Consider the following 23394-nt stretch of genomic DNA (forward strand, 5'->3'; position numbering starts at 1 on the left):
TCGGGGTGACCAGGAGACACAAGCCAGACTGAGCCAGCTGTGCTGTGGTGGGAGCAGGGCATTCAGCCTGCCTGGGCCACTTCTCACCCGAGGTCATCGGCACCGGGCCCCAGGGGTGCGAGGAGCAGCGCCCCGCGCCTGGCCCTCCAACGCTGCGATGCAGTCTTCTGAGGTATCAAGTGACATGGTTATTATTATTTTTTTCAATAAAACATTGCACTGCTGCATTGTTCTCCATGAACAGACCTATTCTGTTACCTCGCCTGACAGTGTCACTTCTGTGTTGAGCTCCCACGTTACAAGTGACAGGACAAGAGGAACCGGCCTCAAGCTGCACCAGGGCAGGTTTAGATGGAGCTGAGGAACAATTCCTGCCCCAGAGGTGCTCAGGCATTGGAACAGGCTGCCCAGGGCAGGGCTGCAGGCACCGTCCCTGCGAGTGTTCACACAGCGTGGAGACGGGGCCTCAGTGCCATGGGTTAGTGGTGGCCTTGGCAGTGCTGGGAATGGTTGGACTGGGTGAGCTTAAAGGGCTTTTCCAACCTGGTTGAGTCTGTGATTCTGTTCTCTTTCTCTTTGTTTCTGGTGGGCACTATTGGCAGCTCTCCACTCCTGTGAGAAGCTCTGAGCTCTCTTTTGAGGGGACAGTGCGTGGTGTGGGATCTTACGCAGCCTGCTTAACACCTCATGCTTTACAGCCATGGATGGCTCAGCCCCACAGAGCTTGGTCACAGCATCATGACACTGATTTTTCTTTCCCCTGTGCCTGCACGCTCTCATTTCAAGCACCCTGGGTGGCAGAATGCCTAAACCATTGATTACGCTGTTGCATGGCCCCTGTCTCTGCAGCAGCATCTACAGCTGCTGCTGCAGGTGTCAAAGGGCCCTTCCCGTGTGTGTGCCCCTGTCTGCTGCCTGAGGGGCTGCAGCTCCCATCGGGGTAACAGCCGAGCCCCCCCATGCCACCGCCCTCTGCGCCCCTGCCTGCTCCCGGGGATCATGCAGAAGGGGCAAGCGCTGTGCTGCTTCCGTGGGCTCAGCGCCAGCATTGTGGAGGATTCCGGTGTGCAAATCCCTTCTGCTGCTTTGTTCTCACTGCAGAGGAAGGCACTGAGGGAAGTGCCCCTGCCACCAAATGCAGCATCTTTTAAAAGCAGCTTTCATTGCACCCAGACAGGGAGAGCCCCTGCAGCACGACTGGTGGGAGCTCCTGATCCCGCTTGGACACTGTTTCACACTGGGGTCTTTGTCGGGACACGGTTTATACTTCTGTTTCCCAGCCTTAAACATAATAAGAGACACAATAATGTAAATGTAATAGATGCTGGAGCAGCTCTGCTCTGGAGCCAGGCTGAGAGAGCTGGGCTGGGGCAGCCTGGAGAAGAGAAGGCTCCTGAAGGGGAGACCTTAGAGCAGCTCCAGTGCCTAAAGGGGCTGCAGGGAACCTGGAGAGGGGCTTGGGACAAGGGCCTGTAGGGACAGGCCAAGGGGAATGGCTTGAACCTGCCCGAGGGGAGACTGAGCTGAGCTCTTAGGCAGAAGCTCTTCCCTGTGAGGGTGCTGAGGCGCTGGCACAGGGTGCCCAGAGAAGCTGTGGCTGCCCCATCCCTGGCAGTGCTCAAGGCCAGGTTGGACACGGGGGCTTGGAGCAAGCTGCTCCAGTGGAAGGGGTCCCTGCCCGTGGCAGGGGTTGGAACTGGAGGAGCTTTAAGGTCCCTTCAACACAAACCAGTCTGGGATTCTATAACACTGGCACATACAGGCAGTATCCATCATTGGTCCAACAACATTTCCATACTGGATGACAGATCAGATTGGTCCAATTTTGCCAGACAAAGCAGACAATGATATCAGACATGCAGCCTCCTCTTTGGGTGCTCATGAGCAAGGTGATGATCAGCCATGCTCAGGCCGCTGCCCAGCTTCTGCACGCCAGAAGTGTGGGACAATTCGGGTGGTGTTTCTGGCAGCAGAACCCCATGCACCATCCCCAGCTGTGCTGAGACCCTCCTTGTGTGCAGCTTGTCTCCACAACACTTGTGCTGGTCCTACTGGGAGGCCGGCTGGGTACAGGGTTGGAGCTGGGTGAGCTCTAAGCTCCCTCAGCCCCGCGCTGTGGTGGCCCCGCCCCTTCCCCGCCCAGGCCAATCAGCGCCGTCCCTCGCGCCGCGCGAGACGCAACGTGGCACCCGCCCGGCGGCTCTCTCCGGCCCCGCCCCCGCCCGGCGGAAGGCGCGCGCGGCCCCTCCTCCCCACCCCCCATTCCCTCGCCGTTGGTCGCGCCCGGGCGGCTGCCGCGGGGCGGGAGGGGGCACGCGGCCCGGCCCGTACCACTGCGCGGGGGGGCGGGGGACAGGCGGGCGGGGCCGGATGCAGGCCGTGCGGCGGGCGCTGTGGCTGGGCTGCGAGCGGCGCAGGATGAAGGTGCTGGTGGCGGCGGCGGCGCTGGGCGCCGCGCTCCTGCTGCTGCTGCCCGCCGCGACCCGCGCCGACGAGCGCAAGAAGGGACCCAAGGTCACGGCCAAGGTCGGGGGAACGGGGAGCCGGGGTGCGGGCCTGGGGTGACGGGGGCGGGGGTGCGGGTCGGGCTGGCTCGGCTGGTGCCGCCCTCACCGGCAGCGGTGCCCGCGCCAAGGTGTTCTTCGACCTGCGGATCGGGGAGGAGGATGCGGGGCGCGTCGTCATCGGGCTCTTCGGCAAGACCGTGCCCAAGACGGTGGAGAACTTCGTGGCGCTGGCCACGGGAGAGGTGAGGCCTCGCGGCTCGGGGCGGGGGGGGCTCCGGCCCGGCCCCGCTCCTCACTGCCCTTCCTCACCCCCCCATCTCCAGAAAGGGTTCGGGTTCAAGGGCAGCAAATTCCACCGCGTGATCAAGGACTTCATGATCCAGGGGGGAGACTTCACCCGCGGTGACGGCACTGGAGGTAACTGGGCCCGGGACCCCCCCGCTGTGGAGCCGGAGCGTGGTGCCCCGGTGGGAACGGGTGGGCACAGCGCTGGAACAGACCTGGCCTCAAAGCAGAGCTCGGGGCGTGGCTCCCTGCGGTGGCGGCGGTACCTGGGGCCCCTCTGGGTGCGCTCGTTCACCCCTCGGCCCGTGCACAGAGCCCCGTCATCACCCATGCCCTGACCCGTCCGTGAGAGCAACGGGGCCTTCCCTGTGCCCCAATCCCTCAGGAAAAAGCATCTACGGGGACCGCTTCCCCGACGAGAACTTCAAGCTGAAGCACTACGGCCCCGGCTGGGTGAGCATGGCCAACGCCGGCAAGGACACCAACGGGTCCCAGTTCTTCATCACCACGGTGAAGACGCCATGGCTGGATGGGAAGCACGTGGTGTTCGGCAAAGTGCTGGAGGGCATGGTAAGGGGTGAGGGGTGCTGGAGGGTGATGGGTGGTGGAGGGATGGGGATTCTCACAGGGAGAGCAGGACCAGGCCGATGCTGGCTGGGGGCAGAGCTCTGTGAAGAAGTGGCCGGGAGGTGCCATATGGGATGGGGATTGCACTGACCAGGCTCTGCCCGTGCCCTGCGCTGTTCTCATGCCTCTGCTTTCCCCAGGACGTGGTGAGGAAGGTGGAGAGCACTAAGACAGACAGCCGGGACAAGCCCCTGAAGGACGTCACCATCGCTGACTGCGGCACCATCGAGGTGGAGAAGCCGTTCGCCATCGCCAAAGAGTAACGCGCGGTCCTGGCTCTCCGGCGCGGCGAGGGGCCTGGCTCGAAGGGCTGCGGCCTGGGCCTGCGCTGCTCCCCCCTCGTGTGTTCCCTGTGGTCCCGGGCGGGTGAGCAGGGGCAGGGCCACCGTGCCCCGGCTCCTCTCACCCTGCCGGCGGGCGGGCCGGGCCCGGGCTCCTTCCCATCACTTTTGTAAGCAGCACATGCACCAATAAACGTGACCAATGTGTTTTTTAAAGCGCTGCCTCTCCTGCTCCTGGAGGGCTCCAGCTCGCTCCCAGTCCCGCAGCCCAGGGCACCCCCGGCCTCCACCCCCTTCCAGGTTTCATCAGGCTGAGCAGTCGGCCCTGGATTTGCTGTGCCGGAATGACAGAGCGCAGCCGGCTTTTGCCAGTTACCCACAAGTCATTTATTGCTTCAATACCCAGCGCCATTTGGGGTCTGAAGGCTCCTACCCCAACCCCAGATCACTGGAGCAGAAGGCAGAGGTCCCAGTGAAGGCACATGGGATAGGGGTGGGTGGTCAGCAGTGGCTCTCACTGTGCTCCTTGTTTTCTTACCCCATCACAGCAGGAAGGAGTTATTCCTGCAGTGGGGATGCTGCTGCTGCTGCCAGGGCACTCACCCCTGCAGCCCTGGGTGCTCAAGGCAGTGCCTGCCCGGGGGTGCTCCTAGGGGGGAGGTAGAGGCCCTGCAGCACCCCGCTGAGGATGGTGTCAGGGAGCAGCTCTGCAGGGAAAAGCAGGAGCTGGAGCCGCGTTGCTGCGGGCTCCGGAAAAGGGAACACACATTTTGGGGACCCAACAGTGCCGCTTCCCCGGGAGGGTTTGGGACCTGCTCCTTACGGGTGCCTGGAGGCTGCGCATAGGGATCGGTGCGGAAGCCAACAACAGGGCGCTGGGAGGGTGGGCGACTGGCACTGCTGTGGGAGAGGGGACATCAGCTCCCAGCAACCGGTCCAGCTTCCACCTGCCTGTCCCAGTGCCCCCAAGCCCAGGTCTTGGAGCTTCGCATGGGTGAGGGGATGATCCCAGCCCCATGCTGGGCTAACCCGTGTGCCACCCCACAGCTCCAGGTGCTGCCTGGTTACTCACAGGGAGCTGCTGCCCTTGGGGTCCTGCTGGCAGCACCGCAGCTTCAGGAAGTCCAGCACGTCCTGGGGCAGCTCCGCATTGTGGTACAGGACACCCTGAGGTGCACCCATGGTCAGCACCCGACAGAGCCCAGCACACCCCTAAAGCCACCCTGGGCCGGGGCCTCACCCGGATGTAAAGCTCCAGGCCCTGCCGGCGCTGCTCCAGCACTTTGGGCATCCAGTTGGGGACATGGCGCGGGGGGAAGTCGGGGACCTTGCAGGTCTTCTTGATCTAGGGCAGAGCACGGCATGGGGGCACATCACGGGGGCACATCATGGGGGCAGCGAGGGCCATGGAGGATGGGGCTGCTCCTCCCTGCCTGGGGAGCCGGTGTCCTCCTGTCCCCTCCCCGCGTCCCTGCTGGGGTCTCACCCGCTTGTGCAGCGCCTGGAACTCGCTGTAGCGCTTCACAACCGTGTGCCGCCGGCCATTGCACAGCACCTCCACCCGGAACACCTGCGGTGCGGGACAGCCTCCTCAGCACCTTCACCCCCATCACCCCCATCATCTTCACCAACCATCCTCAGCATCATCCTCAGCATCCTCACCTCCATCCTCACCTCCATCACCCCCATCAACCATCCTCAGCATCATCCTCAGCATCCTCACCTCCATCACCCCCATCAACCATCCTCAGCATCATCCTCAGCATCCCCATTATCCTCATCTCCATCAACCTCATCCTCCTCACTGTCCTCAAGGGGAGGCTCACACACACTCTTGGGAACCTCCACCCTCCCCACTGTCCAGGACAGGCAGCCCCTAACTTCTGGGGTAGGCAGGGATCCCCTGGGCCCCATGCAGACCGCAGGAGCAGATGGAACCCCCCAGAGGGGGGGCAGAAACCTCCAGCCCTTTGGTTACCTGTGGACATCCCCCCCCTGCCAGGGCAGCTGAGACCCCAGGGACAAACAGGGACCTTCAACCCCCTTGGGGCTTGTGGGGACACCAGGGAGGGGACACGGGGCACCTCAACCCTGGGCAGAGGGGGACAACCCCCCCTTCCCAGGGCAAGTCAGGACCCCGTGGGGCCAATCAGGGCCCTGCAACCCCATCCACATCCCCACCTCCCCAGAGTGACCCTGCACCCCCTGGGGGGGGGGGCACCCCAGGCAGGGACCCCTGCAGACACGCAGGGACCTTCACTCCAACGTGCCATCGGGACCCCCAGGCCCAGACACACACCACCCCCCTCCAGGGAGACTTCAGCAGGACACCCCCCCCCCCCAGGCCCCCATGCAGGGACCCCCTGGGGGCTCTCAGGGCAGGTGGGGACCCCCCAACCTCCCCTGGGGCCAAAGGGGACCCCTGGGACAGGGACAGCCTTTTACTGAAGGGGCAGTGGGCTCCAGCCCCCAGGGCAGGGGGCACCCCAGGGACATCCACACACTGTGCCCCTGCCCCGGCTCTCCACCCCCTGGGACAAGTGGGGTGCTCCCACCTCCACAGGAGGGAACCCCCAGCCCGCAGGGGGGGAGGGAGGTATCTGGGGGCCTCCAACCCTGGGGTACAGGAGGAGGCTCCCCCCCCCCACCCCCGGGGCCAGGCAGGAGCACCCAGGGGATCCCCTGGGCCAGGGGCATCCCCTCCCCCTCACAGACGCAGGGTCCCCAGGCAGGGCTCCCCCCGGGACAGGCCCCCCCCCCCCTTCCCGAGGCCCCACGGGCACCGCCGGTGACACCCCCCTGCGGCCAGAGGGGACCCCACAAACTGCAGAGGCAGAAACTGCTCTGGGGGCACTTGGGCCCCTGCAGCCCCGGGGGGAAGGGAGGCGGCACAGCCCCCCCGTGGGGCAGGCGGGGGTACCCGGCGGCAGAAAGGGATCCCCCCCTTACACACAAACCGCTTGGGGCCGGAGGAGACCCCGGCCGAGGGACCCCCCTTTATAAAGGCAGAGGAGCTGCCCCTGCACACCCCAACAGCAGCGGCGACACCTGGGGCTCACAGGGAGCCCCGGCAGAGGAACAGCCCCGCTCCCAAGGCAGGGGGCGCCGCCTTATAGGGCAGGGACCCCCGGGGACCTCCAACCCCTGAGGCGGGGGGGGCATCCCGGGACAATCCTCCCACGGGGACGCTGCCGACGGTGCAGGGTCTGTGTCCCCGCTACACGGACTCCCTCCCGGGGCACCTCTGGGGACATCTGGGGACCTCCGACCCCCAACACCCCCCCCCGGGCAGGTGGGAGCCCCCTCTGCAGACCCGCCCCCCCCTATAGCCCGCGGGCGCCCCTCACCGTGTGCGCCCTGTCGGGGCTGCGCGCTGCCGCCTGCGCCTCCGCCGCGGGGATGGACACGGCGATCATGGCCCCGCACGGGGGGACCCCGCACCCGGCCGAGCTCCGAGCCCTGCGGGGAGCGGGGGCCAACGGGGCCTGGCGGCGCCGCGGGGACCCGGAGCTGCCGGGGCAGGGGGAAAGGAAAGTGGGAAGTCCGCGGGAGCCGGCTCCCGGCAGCGGCAGAGCGGGCATCGGGGTCGGGCAGAGCCGCGCTGGGGAGGCGGGAAGGAGCCGGAGCAGCCCCCGCACCTCGCAGCCCCCGCTCCGGGCCAGGCCCCCCCCCCCCTCCCGCAGGGCCCCGGCGCAGCCCCGGTGAGCTCAGACCTAAAAACAGCCCCGACCGCAGCGGGAGCCGCGGGAGCGCCCAAGGTCAGAGCAGGGCTGGAGCCTCCCCGCTCCCGCAAGCACCCGGAGCCGCTGTGCCCTGATAGAAGTTTTATTCCCGAAGTTAACAGCGCTGCAGGGTAAGACAGGCACTAGAGTCCTAACCCAGCCTGAAAAATACACATTTCACCCCGACCGCTCGGGCCCTGCTGCAGGTCCGCTCTTACAGCAGGAACCTGCATTCTCTTCAGTAAGAAAATATATGTTGCTAAATGAAAAATAGACAGTTAGAAGAGTTACTGGCTTGCAAGCTGCTTGTCCAGGGGTTAAACCTCTACCAGCTCCAGAGTGTTGAACGAGGGAGGGTTTGTTCACGTGGAAAAGAGGAAGAGGTATAGTGTATATAAAAAAAAAACAACCAAAAAAAGGCAAATCCCAGGCTTGCTCTTGTGCTTCTGTTAGGAAATGGCCTTGGCCTCGGGGAGGAACGCTTCCCAGTACTTCACCAGCTGCAAGAGGAGACACAGCAGAGTCAGGAGCCTGCGGGGTTTTGCCGGCACAGCTCAAGCCCAGAGAGGGCTGAGACACACAAGGCAGAGGGGGAACAGAAGCCCCTCCACAGGGCACAGCCCCCACAAAGGCATCCAGGGGGTGCAAGGCTTGTACCTGCTCCTGCTCCACCCATGGGGGCTCATCCCTCCCCTCTCGCAGGGCCAGGATGCACCCGCAGTGGGGCTCACAGTGAGCTGAGCTTCAAGAGGTAAAACCCACTCACCTGCTGCTGAGAGTTTAGTAACGTCTCAAGGTATTTCGTGACGTGGTTCCTGAAGTCCTTGGATTTCTCCTTCTGCAAGAGACGGGCACAGGGAGTCAGCGCCAGGCTGAGTGCATCACCAAACCAACCCCTCCAGCCTCTGAGGGGAAGGAGAAACCACCGAGGTTTCCCTGTTCCTCCTGGGGCACCACAGAGACCAGCACAGGAGCTTGAGATGTTGAGCATGGAGCTCCTCTCCGGTCGCTCTCTGCGCACCCACCTCCGTTTCAAAGGCTAAGCTTCTCACACAGAAACCTCCCCGTGGCCAAAAGCCACCAGCTCTGCCCGGAGCAGCGATGCCCCAGCGGGGATGTGGCCACATTTACAGACGCTGCCAACCACTGCGCTGGGAGCAGGGTCAGGAGCCCAGTGATCCCTGACTCGTGTGCCCAGGCAAGGCACACACCAAGGCGAGGCCGGTGGGGGGCTGCAGGCTGAGAGCGGGGCCAAACCTACCTCAAACCGTATCACTTCCTTGCGGATGACGGCAGAAATCCGTTCAAAGTCCCTTTCGTACTGCGTGACACGAGACTCCCACTGCAGAGAGAGGAAGCGTGCGCTGTCTGCAGGGCAGGGGACGTGAAGAACCTCTCGCTGCCCTCTCTAAGCAGGTCTGTACTCATGACTTCCTGCTCCTCACCAAGCTGCTTCCTGGCTTGCTGTGAGCAAACCTCAGGAGGTGGGACACGAGCAGCCCCTCCTGAGGCTTCCCGCAGCGCTTGCTCAAGGCTGGCTTATCTCCTGGTGCACACTCGGCAAGAGACACCCATCCCTTCAGTGCTGGGCAGAGCACAGAGGGAAGGAGCTGAGCAGAGACCCAGCACACCCCGGTCCCTACCTCCATGATCTCATCCTTGGCCTGCTGCAGCTTGTCGGGTTTGTTGGCCCACAGCAGCCTGGCCTCCATCTCCCTCTTCTTCTGCAGCATGGTCTGGGCATCCTGCCACCGCTGCCAGGTCTTCATGCGCTGGTCGAAGGCTCCCTGCAAGGAAGGAGCAGAGACTGAGCTCTGCTTCATCAAGTGAGGTCCTGGGCTCTCCTCTGCCTAACTCAACCTGAGCCAGAACATGCCCTGCTCTACAAGGTGCAGCATCAACCAACTTGTGCCTCAGGAACAGCTCTGGGGCCTCTCTCCACACAGGGTTTGCCCACCAGCTCGAGGGCTTGGCAGGAGGCACTGAAGAGCTCCAGCCACACACAGGGTCCAGTGCAAGCCTGAGGCCACCCATGAGCTGGCAGCACCCCAAGCACAATGTCTGGCACACCCCCAAGCTCTGCTGGGGGCCCATTTCAGTCCTGCCATGAAGAGCGGGGCAGTGAGGGGCTGCCTCTGCCCACCCCACACTGGATCTCTAGCAGCAGCTCACAGACACCCATCAGGAGGCTAGATGATCTTAAGCAGTCCTGCAAATCATGAGTCCAAGCAAGGAAAACCCCATTAAGCATCTGAATGCATCCAGCCAGATTGTGGGGAAGAGCTAGAAAAGCAAGAGCAGTGTCCCAGTGTCCCAACAGCCTGGTCAGAAGGACAGAGCAGCCACGAGGCAGGTAAAGTCTGAGGGCTCCTTACCTGAACATCCCAGCCTTATACCTCCAGCACTATGGGAGATCTTGGCCCTGCTCTGGAGCACCCACCACACCTCCCAGTACAGACTGGCAGACCAAAGAGGCTTGTGCCTACTCACGGGGCTGCATTCTGGCCTCTGCAGCCTCTGGAAACAACTGCACGGAGGCAGGACATGTTTGGGGCAGGAAGGAGTCAGCCTCCAGCTCACCTGGGACCTGTTTCGTTCAGCCCCCCACACACCAGGCAGGCCGCAGGCTCAAAGACTCAAACTCTTCCCCAGCAAATCTATCTGCAACACCCAGAGCACAGGTTACCAGCTCAGCCCCTCTGCAGCAGCCAATGTTTGCACCTCCAGAAGGGCTGAGGCCACCTGCAAGCCATGAACCTGCTGCACAACTCCCCCTGGAGAGCAGCAGCACAGTAAGGCCTCACCTACCCCATTTTGCCAATCTAAACACTCCAACACATCCACAGCTGGACAAGCAGCAAGTTTTCCCTCTGCCTGGATAGGTCAGAAGCATGGCATGCTCTGTGCTTCAATTCAGAAGGCCAGCTGCCCTCTGGCACACCTAAGCCTAAGGTCAGGACCAGCAGCAGAGCCTAGGGCTTGCCCCAGAGGAGTGCTCACCCTTACAACCGAAAGCAGGCGGATGTAGTCTCCCAGGAGCTCAGCCAGGAGGAAGAAGTCATTGTTAGCCTGTTCGTGGTGCAGCTGCTCAATCTTCTCTTCCACCTCAGCCAGCTGGGACAGTGCCCGGGACAGGGCTGTGTTGTCCTCCGAGCTCCCCAGCATGGCCAGGCTCTTTGCAAACTGGGCTGTGTTCAGTGCTAGCTCTAGCGAAGGAAACAAGAGTCAACCAAGGGGCCTCGCTTCCCCCGGTGCTCTGTAAGCCAAGCCCCAGCCCAGAGGTGAGCCCTAGCAGCTGCTCTGCTGTAGCCCCAGGAGATGTGGGCTGGAAGAGCCAGCACCATCTCGGTCAGAGCCAGCAGCTCCTGCAGCATGGTGGGAGGAGGGCTGGGAAACTCCAGCCAGGGAGGAGAAGGGAAGCAGCAGAGTGGGAGGACGAGGCAGAGCTTTGCAGAAATCAGCCAAAACATGCAGGGGAAGAAAAACATCCCTGCTCCCTGCCAGAGGACAGCCTGGAATTGGTAGTAACATCAGCTCTGCTCAGGTTTGCTACAGCAGCCTCATCCAGCAGGACACTCACTCCAACACCAGCATCCTAAACTGGCAGGGCTGGGCAGAAGAGGTGGGATTACTGTTCTACTTGTCTCCCATGATGGAGGGACAGGGAGTTCTTAATAAGGAAGCTCTGTGGTATCTCCTCAGAAGTGCCTCCTGGGACACCTGCACATCAGTGCAGGTGAGGTTTAACTGCTCCAGGCCAAGCTCCAGCTCAAGCAGGGGGGGTCGTCACCTTTCCTGTGGTTCACCAGTGTCTCCACGACCGCATGCAGCTTCCGGAGCCGCTGGTCCTCACACTCCACCTCCTGCAGCTTCTCCTCAAACCACTGAAACGAATCCAAGAGCTGATTCCCACACATGGCACCGCTGTGTGGCTTTCCTGGCAGCTCCCACCCAAAGCTCGCTCTGGCACACAGCTCCAGAGCGAGGACAAGGACAGCCCAGAGCTGTCCTAACACTTACTATGTCTGATTCATTCATCTTGATGGTCATTTTACTGACAGCATCCGTAGCTTTGTTGAACATCTTCAGTATTCCTGCTCCACTCAAGGCCTGGGTCCCCACTGCTCTTGGTAGCTATAAAGAAACAGAAACAGTTTGCTTTGCCAGGAGACAGAAACAGCTTAGAGAGCAGCCACCACATCATTCTCCCTTGTGGGTCCCTTGACGGACAGGGCTTCTCTGCACACAGCTCTTGCAAAGGATCAGCCAGACACTGCCCCACACAACATTCCCAGTAATGGGACTGGAGTAGTTCACAAACAGATGAGGAGCTCCTAAGTGTTACACTGTATGTGGGGTCTGCCTGCTCTGCTTGGCTGAAGTAACACAGGTCTGTAGGAACCAGCCACACTATTGAACTGAGGGCTGTTAAGAGCTGCCACAGGCACACAGCAGAGGTAGGAAATACTCTACACCAACCACAACTACTTTCCAGGGAGAGCTGAAGCTGCCCACCAGCAAAGTGAGATGCTTCCATGATGCCTGCTCCTACACCAGAGCTCCAGTACAGCATTAGTACTGCAGTCACTCAGGCCAAGGCTCCCCCAAGGCTCAGCCTCTTGAAGAATGACTTCTCCACATCAGGCATGCAGATGGGCATGCTCACACTTCCCACTGAGGAGCAGGGACCACACCAGCCACGTTTCAGTAGGAAGCCAGCTCTCCCACAGCATCCGAGCATCAGGGCGCCCCTCACCTCCAAAGAGCGGGTTACACTGCTGTCATGGGGTTCAGAGAACAAAGACCACCCGTGCTCTCAACACAAACCCCCACCACAATGGATGCAATGGGGCTGGAGCTCTCTGTGAGCATGCAGTGCTCACACAAGCACCTCCACAGAAGGAAGTTCTGTTGTATTCACATCGCATGGCAGGCGTTTCGTAGCAGGGGGCTGCAGGGGTGGCTTCTGTGAGAAACTGCTGGAAGCTTCTCCCATGTCCAATAGAGCCAATGCCAACAGCTCCAAGACAGACCCAACGCTGGTCAAGGCCAAGGCCATTAGTGACCGTGGCAGTGCACGATAATATATTTAAGGTGGAAAAGTTGCTCTGCAACAGAAACTGCAGCCAGAGAGGAGTGAGAATCTGTGAGAACTCCAAGGTCAGGCAGAAGCTCATGGAGGCCTGTCTCCTGTAGGAAGGACCCCACACTAAAGCTGGGGAAGAGGGTGAGGAGTCCTACCCTGGGGAGGAAGGGGCAGCAGTGACAACATGCGATGAACTGATCACAGCCCCTGTTCTCCATTCCCCTGCACCATTATGGGGGAGAAAAAGAGAATTCAGGAGTAAAGTTAAGTCTGGGAAGAAGGGAAGGATGGGGAGGAAGGCACTTTAAGATCCGGTTTTACTGCTCATTATCCTGCTCCAATTTGATTGGCAATAAATTAATTTTCCCCAAGTTGGATAAGTTTTGCCCATGTTGAGTGATCTCCCTGTCCTCAGCTCAGCCCACCAGCCTTTATATGTTCTCTCCCCTGTCCAGCTGAGGAGGGGAGTAACAGCAGCTTTGGTGGGCACATGGCATCCAGTCAGGGTCAGCCCACCACATCTGCTACCACTATCACTGATTAGGAGCTCTTGAGTTTTGCTGCTTCTCACTGAGCTTTGGAGCATCCTGCCTCATTGACTGGTTGTGTACCGGTTTCTTCTGCACTTCCAAGATACTTGGAGCTACATTATTCCGCACTACTGACCTCCTCCTTTTCCAAGAACTCCCGGACGTCTGGGTCCTGCAGCATTGTTGGGTGGCTGACCACCCTCCGGAGGTACCTGTGCACAGGAACATCCCATGAGTCACTCTGCTGGTAACAAGCCTGGCTCCGAGCCACCACCAGTTACAACATGCTGCTTGTTCAACCTGGAACAGCAGCTTGGGAGCTGCTCTCCTTCACCCACCAGGGGTCCTACCTCCCTGTGGACTTCAGTGGGACCAGCCTGCAAGACCAGCCCTGCCAGACCTCTGATTAATAGTTCCTATAGTGGGAAAGTTACTGGATCTGCCAAGGGATCAAGATCCAGCTTCACATATTTTAACAGCTTGAACAGATCTTTCAGAGGCTGCAGCTGGAGGGGTTCAGCACCCCAGTACTAACTACAACAGGAACATAGAGCAAAGGCCACTTGTGGCTGTGTAATCAAGGTGCAAGCTAGAGATCAAGTCGTTTCTCACCTGCTCTGCACTGTCTGTACAATTACTTCACATTTTTTGGCTCCTGAGACAGCTCAGTTTGCTCCCTGCGTTGTCAGTGGAGTTTGGCCAGATTTAGACCAAACACCAGCAGAGGCTCTTGAAGCAGGAGATTGTTTTACAGAGTCAAAGCAACTTTCTGAAGCTGCAACTCTTCAACAGCCTCCAGTTTGCCCCAAGCCTAGAAGCTTTTCCCACATAGTGGGAATAGTGCAGCCAGTCTGACCTTTCAGAGGTCCCTTGCTTGGCTCAGGCAGGAGGGAAAAGCTGTTGGGGTCTGTACCTCTCTAGAGCAGCCCGTCTTTTCTCTAGGAACTCTGCAGAGGAGGAATCTTCCTTCCCAACCTTCACTTTGGTCATTCCTAGCACAGAAGGAAGACACAAGTTACTGAGCTGCTTCACACTTGACACACAAGGTAGCAGGGTTTGTCACAAGGTACGGGCTATCCGGGTGACAGCAGGAGAGGCATTTTACAACAGGAATTAGACCTCGCATCAGCAAGAGCTACTTGGAAATTTAAGATCTCTTTATACCTAACAGCTAGCAGAAGCAGACATGCAGGAAAGGCAAAGCAATGCCAGGCAAGACTGGAAGGGCTACAGCTGCACCCAAGTGGACAGCACAGAGCAGAAGGCTTCACTCTACATCAAGCAGGTGCGGAGGCATCTGCAAACCCAAACGAGGCTTTAAGCTCAGAGCTCCAAGTATGGAACCAGAGCTTTGTCTGTACCACAAAAGTCAGATTATTGTCCATAGCTGCTTTCCATGGCTGCTGTGCAGCTTCCCTCTCAGCTCTGAGACTGCAGGCAGGTCTGGCCTTCAGGCACAAAGCTCACCATTAGAAGGACCAGCTCCACCACTCACCTATGAGACTCTTCTCAGGCGGCGGAGGGACGATGAACCCATTCTGGGCATGCTTCTCAGACAGCTTCTCATAGAGACCCAGGAAGTCACTGAACCTCCTTTTCACTGAGAACTGCTTGCTCCTGAACACTGGCATGCTCGTCTGGGGGGAAGAGATGGGACTCGGGTCAGACTCACCCAGGGAAGCTGGCCCCTGCATGCACAGCCTTGCTAGCTCTACCTGCTGTCACTTCTGGCAATGAAGTAAGACAGCTTGAGCTCTGCAAGGTATGAGCAATGAAGAGAGCAAACTTCACCCTAGGTTTTCAGCAGCTTACCTCCTAGCAGTTCTTCGTGGCCCAAGCAGCAGTATTAATGCCACTAAACAACAGACCAGCTGTTCCTGCAGCCACAGGCTGCTGGGTGAGCCCTGCCCATTGCCTAATCCCATCATCCCTGCTCCACACAGGAACGGGGACTGCTGTCATGTCACACTTGCTCACCTTAAGACCACAGGGGCCACCAGTGGCTTTTGACTGTTTAGAGAGCAGGACCAGAGACTAACAAGTCCCCCTCCCACACCACCAGCTTCAGACCACAGGATGCCTGTAGTCCAGCAGCTACTGTACAGACACTAGGAGCAACCTTTTGCAGAGCTCAGAGCAGCACCTCAAAGCTCCACGGAGGGCAGCAACTGCAGAAGGCTCCATTTCTTGTGACTAGACCAGGACAGCGGGTCCTGACATGAAGCAGCAGCAGCTCTTCAGCGAGAGCAGAGTTCAGGTTGGCTTAATCTGACACTACCATCACCACTGAACCTTTAGCAACAGCCCCAACATCTGGGGCTCTCCCGAACAGATTTCATTCCTGCTGCTCATTCCCAGTGCTGAACATCGGTATCAGCCAGGACAGCAAAGAGGTAACTAGCTGTAAAAAACAGAGTCTCCTTTCAAATAGATTCAAACCCTATTTCTCAGCTAGGCTCATCCTTTGATCTGCAGGGGTGGATTACAGCTCCTGAATCCATGTAACAAGGTGCTCAGACCTCCCATCTATTTAGGTCACCACTGGCTTGCCTAAGAACAGTCTGGCTGCCTTGGGAAAATAAATGCACCCATGTCAGGTGCTATGAATTAGACATACCTGTGTTGACACTTTGTAGGCTACGTAGGCATTCATACCATCCCCTGTGGAAAACAGGAACAAGGCACCAGCATCACAAGATCAGCATCATCTGAATGCAAAGCACAAGGCTCCTGCAGTCTCCTGGCTTTTGCCTGCCTCAGTGGTTCTGATCTTCAGCCTGATAGAGCCCCGGATCCTCACACAGGCAGGACCTGGACTCCTGCCCACTAGGCATTTCCCCACCCTGACTGCTGAGCCTTCCTTTTCCTTCCTAAGGCAGCCAACGCTGACAATTGGGGACTTGTTACACTGACAGCACTTGGGCTGACTCTACACATCTGCTCAGCATGCAACAATTCGGTGGCTGTGCAGCACATGAAGTGGCCTATTGAGAGGGTGCAGGTTCAGGCAGCCCCTGGCTGCATGTGGCTGGATTCTGAAACATCACACGCAGTTTTCTGCAGCTAACACAGAAATCCCCTTGTTTACCTGGTAGTTTAGCTGAAGGGCACTCTCAGAGGTCTGCTGCTGCCCTAGGATAGCTCTGATTTACAAGTCAGTGTATCTCCCAGTTCCAGAGATCACAAGATGGAGCGAGAGCAAACTGCCTCTTGTGAGGTTGCTCCACTGGCTGGGATCAGATGTTACCTTGGGCTCTCTGCACCCTGGGGACTGCCACATAGCTGGCCAGGTTCCTCTGACCCCCACTTTCAGAGGAAACCCTCTGGTGTCTCAGTTTGAAGCCAGAGCTGCTTCCCTGGTAAGCACAGCTGCTAGGGAAGGTGCCAGAGCACAGAATAATTTAGGACACCTAGATGTAGGTGAAGGCAGTTTTGCCTCCCCCTTGCCAGCTGCACACAGGACAGTGCTGCCTGGAGGACAAGCCAAGTTGGTCACCACAGTTCCAGACACCAAGATCTGCTACTGCAAGCATCATGTTTCACCTTCCCAAAAACTCTCTGCCTTTGAGGGCCCTGTCTTTTCAGAACCCGCTTCTGGTTTCGGGAGCATTTGCGTGCTTTGTGTAGCTTCATTTCTTTTAGCTGTTGGAAGAAGTTTTGGAGAAGCTACTCCACGATCAAGTCTGCACTTGCAGAGACAGCTCGAAAGCTGGAGCTGTGGCACGCAGAGGCAACAGCTGCACTTGGTCCTACTGCCAAGCTTGGCTTCTCTAACCGTGCCTCACTGTGCAGCAGGACAGCACGTTAACTCACCAACTTTCTCTGGGTCACTCACTCCTACAGTCAGCTCAAATTTGTCTTCCTGTTCCTCTTCTTCCAGCTGTTTGGAGTAAGCACAGGAAGACAGCAAGTTAAAGCTGGAAAGTCAGGCTTCAAACCACCCTAAACCATGAAGCTCCATACATTATAGGGAGCTTGTCACGCTACAAAGACATCTTCGGCTTTTCTGTCTAGCTGAGACCACTCTACAAAGTCCTGGAGCTTCTCACTTGTGTCCAGGCTACATATTTCAAGGATCCCAAACTGGATTTGCTTTACTACACCACCGTCTGCACAGACTGATGTATGAACTGCTCAACCCCAAGGTGAAACTCCAGAGTCCAGCCTGAGCTCTTTGCAAGAGACTTCCCTTTAAGCTCTTTTACATCACGATTTCAGTTCTCACTTGAAACAGCATCAGATACTGAACCTATGCAGAAGTTGTACTATATAGGCACAGGGGGATGGAGAGTCAGGATAGCAACAGGCAGACCAAGGCTGAATGGGTGTTTTCATCATATCCCCCAATTAAACCAGTCTGAAGCCAACCTGACACACTATTGATGGCACTGCAGAGTCCAATTTCCTGAGCTTGGGGGTGCTTGGGGCAGAAAAGGAGCAACTTCCTTGTCTCCAAAATAGTTTCAGTCTCTCTACAGGAAAAAAAAACCCACCCAGATTTAGGCCAAGCACCACTTGATTAACTGGGCTTGGCAACCAGACTGCAAATTCTGCTTAGGGACCCTGTACTCTCATGTCACCCATGAGACTTTCTTTCAAAAACATGGACTAGAGTTGCTACACCACTTGCCCCATACAGCAATACAGTGTGTTAGAGGTCAGAGTCATTGCTCAGACCCTCAGGGCCGCAGCAGGCACTTACTATGTGAGCTTTGGAAGCAGCTCTGCACCACCACATGAGCAACAATGCCATCAGCCTGATCTGAACCCCACTTCAGCAGTATCAGTCCCAGGCTGATGGCCCAAGATGCAAGCCAAGGCATCCAATATGGCAATTACATTGACTGTATCATTTAAGATGCATGTTTACAACTAAGTAAACAGACAGGTTCCTGCTAATTGCAGTCTGAAACCAGCTGGGCAAGTTGGAAAGTTCAGAGCAATTCTCACCTCCTCATAGCTCTTTGGAGGGTTTCTAGAAGAAGAACTTGCAGCTACTTCTAAAGAGGGGGCAGGATTGGATGCTTTGGCCAGTTCCTTCTTCTGGTTGTTTTGCGTGCTGTCTAGAGACAACTCTACAGTGGCATCTGTCAAGAGAAGTTTGCAAGGGTCAGCCTCTCTACTTTGGAGTTCTGAAAAGGTAATTTTGATATCTCGGAGGCATGCATGGGATCTGGGGAGTATGGGATCTAGGGAGTAACAACAGTCTCATTTAGCAAAAAAAGAAATAAAAATCCATAGATATGACAGCGGTAAGCATTGGGAAAAGCATAACTTAGTGCATCTCCATTCCAGGAAGAGTATTTGGTCAATCCTGCTGGAGAACATTAAGCTAACGCAATAAACTTATTCCTGAATGAGGCAGGCATCACCTCCTTGCTGTGTTCTAGAGGAGCTGCACACTCTAACAGCTAAAGCCAAGCTGGCTCCTACATGGCACACAGGCCAGCCTGGAATGTTGTCTCCTTCCCAGGATATTTCCCCACCCAGAGGAATTGTAACCTTCCACCTGTTAGCTAGTGTCTCCAGAATTGACCACCCTGTTGGAGGTGTCCCACCATGCCAGGGTTGGGAACAGCCTGACCCTCCTTGTTTTCCCCTGCTGAGGGGCGTTATGTTTCCTGTTCCTTGGGAACACCCATGTCTCTACTGAAGATGCTTCCTCCACCTGCATGGAGGGAGAAGGTAGAGAACAAAAGCGTTTCAACTCTGACAGACACCCACTGCCTTACAGCTTAGGCAACAAAACTAAATCAAACCCCATTTTTAATCCTCTTCAGCTTCAAAACAGTTAATTCAGCTGCATGATTATGCCAGAGAACTGGAAAAGGCTACTCCGACCTTCCCAAAAATACCACCAGAGCTCAATGCTTCCAGAGCAGACTGGAACACGAGCTGGAGATAAGGACCCGAGATAGCCCAAAAATATCCATGACCCACATACCAGACTTAAAAGCAGATCACCCCAGGTTTACAGTTCAGAAAGCCCCATCAAACACCCAGTAGATACCAGACTCACCTGCAAACAAGTCCTGATCATCTTGCTCTACACGAACCCCATTCTCTTTGGAAGCGCTGCTCACAGGGAGAACAGATTCCCTTTTCAGAGCCGTGGGCTTGCTCTGGAAAAGAATTAAAAGCACATAGACAAGAGGCTATTTACACTGAGGAATGGAGGCTGGTGGAGCAAACAGCTCACCTTCCTAGCCACTGCCACACAGGGTCACTACTGTGTGAGCAGAGTGAGAGGACATCACAGGCTGCTTCCCTTCCACCCATGCTCTGCCAGCAAGGCTGCACTGAGGCATTCCTGCCATTAAGGACACCAAGTGTCACATCAGACTTCAGAGCCAGTTTCCCCCTGATGCTGAGCAGAGCAGGAGCAGCCAGCAGGTCACTGGGACATGCCAGTCCACAGGCAGAGCCACAGCCCCAGTCCTTCCACTACAGGTGTCAGGAGCAGCAGGCAGCTGAGTACACCAGAGTGCTCCTGTTCAGAACACCCACAACAAACCCTGCCATGCCATTTGCAGGTAGTGACGTGCACACCAGCACTAATGCCACACCAAGGCAGGTGGGCAGCAGTAAGGAGCCTCTGAGTTAACCCGCAGTGAGCATGCTGCCAGCAGGAGATTCCTTCCCTTGGGAAAGCCAAGCCGTCAGTCGCTGGCAGCAGAGCCAAAAAGACACCAGAGACCACAGGAGCCTTGTCAGCAGCTTAACTTGTGTGGCAGCTCAACCACTACCATGAGCAGAGCTGTCCTTTCCCAGAGGGCTGGTTCTGGCCTACTTTAATGGAGCAGCCCCCTTCCATGTGGTCCAGCACAGCTCACATACTCCACTGCCCTGGCACCATGACCCATGGGGCCAGAACATCTCCTACACCACCACTCATGGCTGGACCAAAGCCGGGCATGGCTCTCTGTGTTTTGCAAGCCTTGCACATCATGCTTTGCAATCCAAAGCTCATGCTCCCCTTGTACAGCGTGGCCAGGACAAGCCAGCCCTGAGCCCCAGGGCCAGGACTTACCACACAGCTGATCCTGCCACAGCAAACAGCCCCTTGGCACGTAGCTTCACTGGCGGGGGGGGGCATCCTGGCTACTGGGAGCAGGCATGGGAACAAGGTGAAACTCCACTCAAAAGCCTGCACACCAACCAGTCCACCACACCAGAAGGTAGAGCTATTTCTGCAGCAAGCACTACGGGAGCCAGCATCACAAATCCTCCCTCGGTTTGGAGGCAGACAAGCAAAAAACAAGCAGCAAGAGCTGTTCTCAAATGTCTCTGCAGAGAACAGAAGAGGTCTTTGACAGCCAGTAAATGGAGCACTATCAGCAGTGACTCCAAACCAACAGGCTCCTTTGGCACTTCCTTCTGCAATGAAGCATCAGTTCCCACTACTCCTGAAGGAATAAAGCAGTGGGCTCGAGTCTTTGAATACATAAAACACCAGTGACATTAGATGGTGAGTGCTCCTATATTCTAGGGTATTTTCCTGGAGAAGAAAGCTGGGACATGAGCTGCATCTGCTAGTGACAGAGAGTGGGGAGCAGAGGCACCCATGTCAAACACACCACCCAGACCCTTCCCCAGGCACCTTCAGCACACCCAAGCCAAAAAGAGTGCTACCACCACAGAGACCTCTTCCAGCCACTGGCCAAGCCAACAAAGAGAGCTACCAGCACCTGTGAACTACATTAGGGACATCTGTAGGTCTCATTCAGATCCCTGCTTCTACAGCTCTTCAAGCTGGTAAAAAAAACCCCCACTCCACATGGACAAGGCAGGGTGGGCTCTGAAGTTTCCCTAATGACTCCCCAGCTCCTGCATGCAGACACAAGCTATCTGCTTTTCTATCATGACAGCTTCTCAGTTTGCCTTAAGTTCAGCTCCTAGGCCTATGAATGCACCACACTGTTCCTACTTCTCCATCTGCCACTACAAAAGAGCCACAGCCCCTTCCAGCTCAGCCCACAACACTCCCCCTGCCATCCCCAAGGGTTGATTTAGCAAACCCCAACCGCCACATGTGCAGGCAGAAATTCACTAGCAACAGCCTGATGCTTACAGCACAGGGCTCAGGGAGCCGACCCTTGAGGGCATCCCTGGAGAAGACTGTGGTCACACATGGATCCAACCTTCATCACCAGACAGATGAGGTCCAGCTCAGCACTTGTGCCTGACCCAAGCACCTCTTTGGTGGCTACTGTACAAGGGCTAACGCTGCCAGGCCACCTGGACACTGCCAGCTGGGTGGATGGGCCTCACCAGCCCCCTGCTTCCCACAGTGTTTTGCTAATGCTCAAGGGCAGACAGACAAGCAAAGCCATGAGGTTGCACAGGGAGAGCCAAGTCTCAGTTATAACAGTTGCTTCAACAATACTAAACACCAGATAAGCTGCTTTAGCTCAACAGACTCCAGCTTCAGCAGAGGAACACTTTATTTGCATGAAAGCCCATGGCAGCTGGTGCTCATCTGCAGGGGCTGCAAAGCAGCAAGTCTTACTACATCTTCCAGGTCTTCAACAAAGAAAGATCCTGAGAAGTTCAAGACCATGCAGCCAGACACACCAGCATCTTTCTCTTGCAACACCAGGGCTGCACTTTTCCATGGTATTTTCACTGTTGCTTTGCTTTGCCCAGACCAACGTGAGAGCTTTATCCTCTCAAGCTCACACAGGGCAGAATCTACCCACATCTCCCAGATCTGCCTTGTGCCCTGCTCCTTCGTGAGCACAGCTCATGGGCACCAGGGCAGGGCCAGGCAGGTGTCTGGAGAACTTCCTGCCAGAGCCACCACCTCAGGCCCTGCTGGCAGGAGCGGGCTGGACAGATTCTGGGTGAAGCTCAGTGTCAGCCCTTGCAGGGGACAACGTGACCTGCCTCAGCCTGCAGAGCTTCTGGCTGCACAGCAACTGGCTGAGAGGGATTCAGCTTGGGAAAGTACCAGCCAGTGTCTGAAATCCCCTCCTGTCTGCTGGTCACTGACTGGAGCAAATGCTGGCGCAGCTGGCATGAGTTAATGCCAACAGCCTTCAACAACATGGGTTTGTGCACAGGAGGCAATAGAAAGAAAAGGTGCTGAGACCTCTCACCATTCACACCTCCACCTTCAGCAGGAATTCATACAACACAGCAACCTGCTTCCCTGAACAAGTACCACCAACCCTTCCTAGAATCGCAGTTGTGCCAGCACAAGGCAAGGAAGGTCACCAAGGTATTGACGAGCCTCTGCACCATGAGCAAGGGAGGTCAGAAGCCCCCAGTCCTCTCACCCTCACTGCAGGGAGGGGTTCATCACCCCAAACCAAACTGAAGGCAGCAAATGCCACATTAGCCACACCAGCACCCTCTGAATGTTGAGGGGCCAAGAACTGATGCCAGGGGAAGGCAGACAGGGCTGTGAAGCCTCACAAACTGCCCAGCCAAGCTCCTGACCTGCAGCTAACAGCAAAACACCAGCGAGGAAGCCTGCTTAGAAGTCACTCAGCACTGACCCAGGTAGGTACCGAGAAGCAGGGAGCTGCCCCCAGCGCCGTGCAGCGCCATCTTGACCCTGAAGGGCTCATTCGGGGCACTTGGGCTCTGCTGGACAGCCATGGTGTAAGCGGTTTATAACGGGGGGAAGCGCGGAGCAGCCTGGCAGGAGCCCTTTCGCAGCCCCACAGCCCCCTGCGGCCCTGGGGCACCCCCTCGACAGTGACCCGGGGCGCCTGAGGTGCTCTGGGGAGGGAGGAGATCCGGGCCTCCCGTCGGGAACAAGAGCCCACGGACACCGACACCCCCCACCCCCTTTCATTCTGGGGAGGTTCGGAGAGCTCTCCCCGCCTTTTAACCAAGCCCAGCGGTCCCCTCGCCGCTGCCTGCAGGCCCCGGGCCGCCCTGCAGGGCCCGGCGGCAGAGCCTCCCCCTCACAGCCGCCCCAGGCCGGGCCTGCCCCCGAGGCGTCCCCCTTCCCCCTGCCCGCACTCACGGTGCCGGTGAAGATGTCCTCGCCCTCCGAGTCGCTGTCGGCCGCCCCCGGAGCGTCGCCATCTCCGCCGCTGGAGCCGCGGGGCTCGGGGAAGGGCGGGGGCACGCGTCCTGCTGGGGACGGGGAGCGGGAGCCGCCCGACGCCATGTCCGCACCGCCGCTTCCGCCTGCGACCGCCGCGCCGGAAGTCAAGGCCACCGCCTTAACCCCCTGGGGCGGGGCCGGGGGGCAGGACGGCCTTCTGATTGGTCTGTATCTCTGAGTGCCCCGCCCTCCACGCCACCGGGAGCCAATGAGCGCTGCCGTTTTCCTCCGCTGGCAGGCGTCGCTGCGTCCCCATGGAAACGGCCACGAGCCGGCGGGGCAGCGCGCCGTTCCGC

At 57.9% G+C, this 23394-nt stretch overlaps 3 protein-coding genes across 7 annotated transcripts; 1 reads left to right on the top strand and 2 right to left on the bottom strand.

Moving 5' to 3' along the window:
- The first annotated feature begins 2346 nt into the window (after positions 1–2346).
- PPIB (peptidylprolyl isomerase B) lies at positions 2347–3728 on the top strand. The gene is made up of 5 exons (XM_061349877.1): positions 2347–2526; positions 2636–2749; positions 2831–2924; positions 3178–3362; positions 3560–3728. The coding sequence occupies exons 1-5, from the start codon at positions 2371–2373 to the stop codon at positions 3680–3682; spliced, it is 672 nt and encodes a 223-aa protein (XP_061205861.1). The 5' UTR covers positions 2347–2370; the 3' UTR covers positions 3683–3728.
- A 586-nt stretch (positions 3729–4314) lies between these two features.
- On the bottom strand, positions 4315–7427 carry SNX22 (sorting nexin 22). Of its 4 annotated transcripts, none has more exons than XM_061349960.1 (7): positions 7414–7427; positions 7048–7210; positions 5187–5270; positions 4941–5045; positions 4773–4867; positions 4524–4597; positions 4315–4407 (listed from the first exon to the last, which is right to left on the bottom strand). In XM_061349960.1, exons 2-7 carry the CDS (start codon positions 7114–7116, stop codon positions 4322–4324), a joined length of 513 nt encoding a protein of 170 aa, XP_061205944.1. In that variant the 5' UTR covers positions 7117–7210; positions 7414–7427; the 3' UTR covers positions 4315–4321. The 4 variants fall into 4 exon arrangements, with proteins under 4 accessions (XP_061205944.1, XP_061205943.1, XP_061205946.1 ...); XM_061349959.1 differs by having other exon boundaries at positions 4524–4600; XM_061349962.1 differs by having other exon boundaries at positions 4773–4845; positions 4940–5045.
- A 129-nt stretch (positions 7428–7556) lies between these two features.
- On the bottom strand, positions 7557–23183 carry SNX1 (sorting nexin 1). Of its 2 annotated transcripts, XM_061349878.1 has the most exons (15): positions 23015–23183; positions 19058–19160; positions 17989–18125; positions 16852–16918; positions 15656–15699; positions 14534–14675; positions 13952–14030; positions 13175–13250; positions 11443–11556; positions 11213–11306; positions 10423–10628; positions 9066–9209; positions 8684–8764; positions 8189–8260; positions 7557–7922 (listed from the first exon to the last, which is right to left on the bottom strand). In XM_061349878.1, exons 1-15 carry the CDS (start codon positions 23159–23161, stop codon positions 7872–7874), a joined length of 1557 nt encoding a protein of 518 aa, XP_061205862.1. In that variant the 5' UTR covers positions 23162–23183; the 3' UTR covers positions 7557–7871. The 2 variants fall into 2 exon arrangements, with proteins under 2 accessions (XP_061205862.1, XP_061205863.1); XM_061349879.1 differs by lacking the exon at positions 17989–18125 and having other exon boundaries at positions 23015–23155.
- Positions 23184–23394: the final 211 nt, after the last annotated feature.

Source organism: Neopsephotus bourkii, unplaced genomic scaffold (genome assembly GCF_033783945.1).
Source record: "Neopsephotus bourkii isolate Nb327-2 ecotype Australia unplaced genomic scaffold, CSIRO-AGI_Nbou_v1 NB_463, whole genome shotgun sequence".
Lineage (NCBI taxonomy): Eukaryota > Metazoa > Chordata > Aves > Psittaciformes > Psittacidae > Neopsephotus > Neopsephotus bourkii.

Bases quoted from the DNA above. Each gene is read 5' to 3' on its own strand.
- SNX1 (XM_061349878.1), bottom strand. From the start codon at position 23,161: ATGGCGTCGGGCGGCTCCCGCTCCCCGTCCCCAGCAGGACGCGTGCCC. The intron at 18,126-19,057 runs GTGAGTCTGGTA...TTCTCTTGACAG, and splicing joins TGATCAGGACTTGTTTGCAG to ATGCCACTGTAGAGTTGTCT. The intron at 11,557-13,174 runs GTCAGTAGTGCG...GTTTCTTTATAG, and splicing joins AGTTCTTGGAAAAGGAGGAG to CTACCAAGAGCAGTGGGGAC.
- PPIB (XM_061349877.1), top strand. From the start codon at position 2,371: ATGCAGGCCGTGCGGCGGGCGCTGTGGCTGGGCTGCGAGCGGCGCAGG. The intron at 2,925-3,177 runs GTAACTGGGCCC...CCAATCCCTCAG, and splicing joins CCGCGGTGACGGCACTGGAG to GAAAAAGCATCTACGGGGAC. The intron at 3,363-3,559 runs GTAAGGGGTGAG...TGCTTTCCCCAG, and splicing joins GCAAAGTGCTGGAGGGCATG to GACGTGGTGAGGAAGGTGGA.
- SNX22 (XM_061349959.1), bottom strand. From the start codon at position 7,116: ATGATCGCCGTGTCCATCCCCGCGGCGGAGGCGCAGGCGGCAGCGCGC. The intron at 4,868-4,940 runs GTGAGGCCCCGG...GGTGCACCTCAG, and splicing joins GCCTGGAGCTTTACATCCGG to GGTGTCCTGTACCACAATGC. The intron at 4,408-4,523 runs GTAAGGAGCAGG...TTTTCCCTGCAG, and splicing joins TGCGCAGCCTCCAGGCACCC to AGCTGCTCCCTGACACCATC.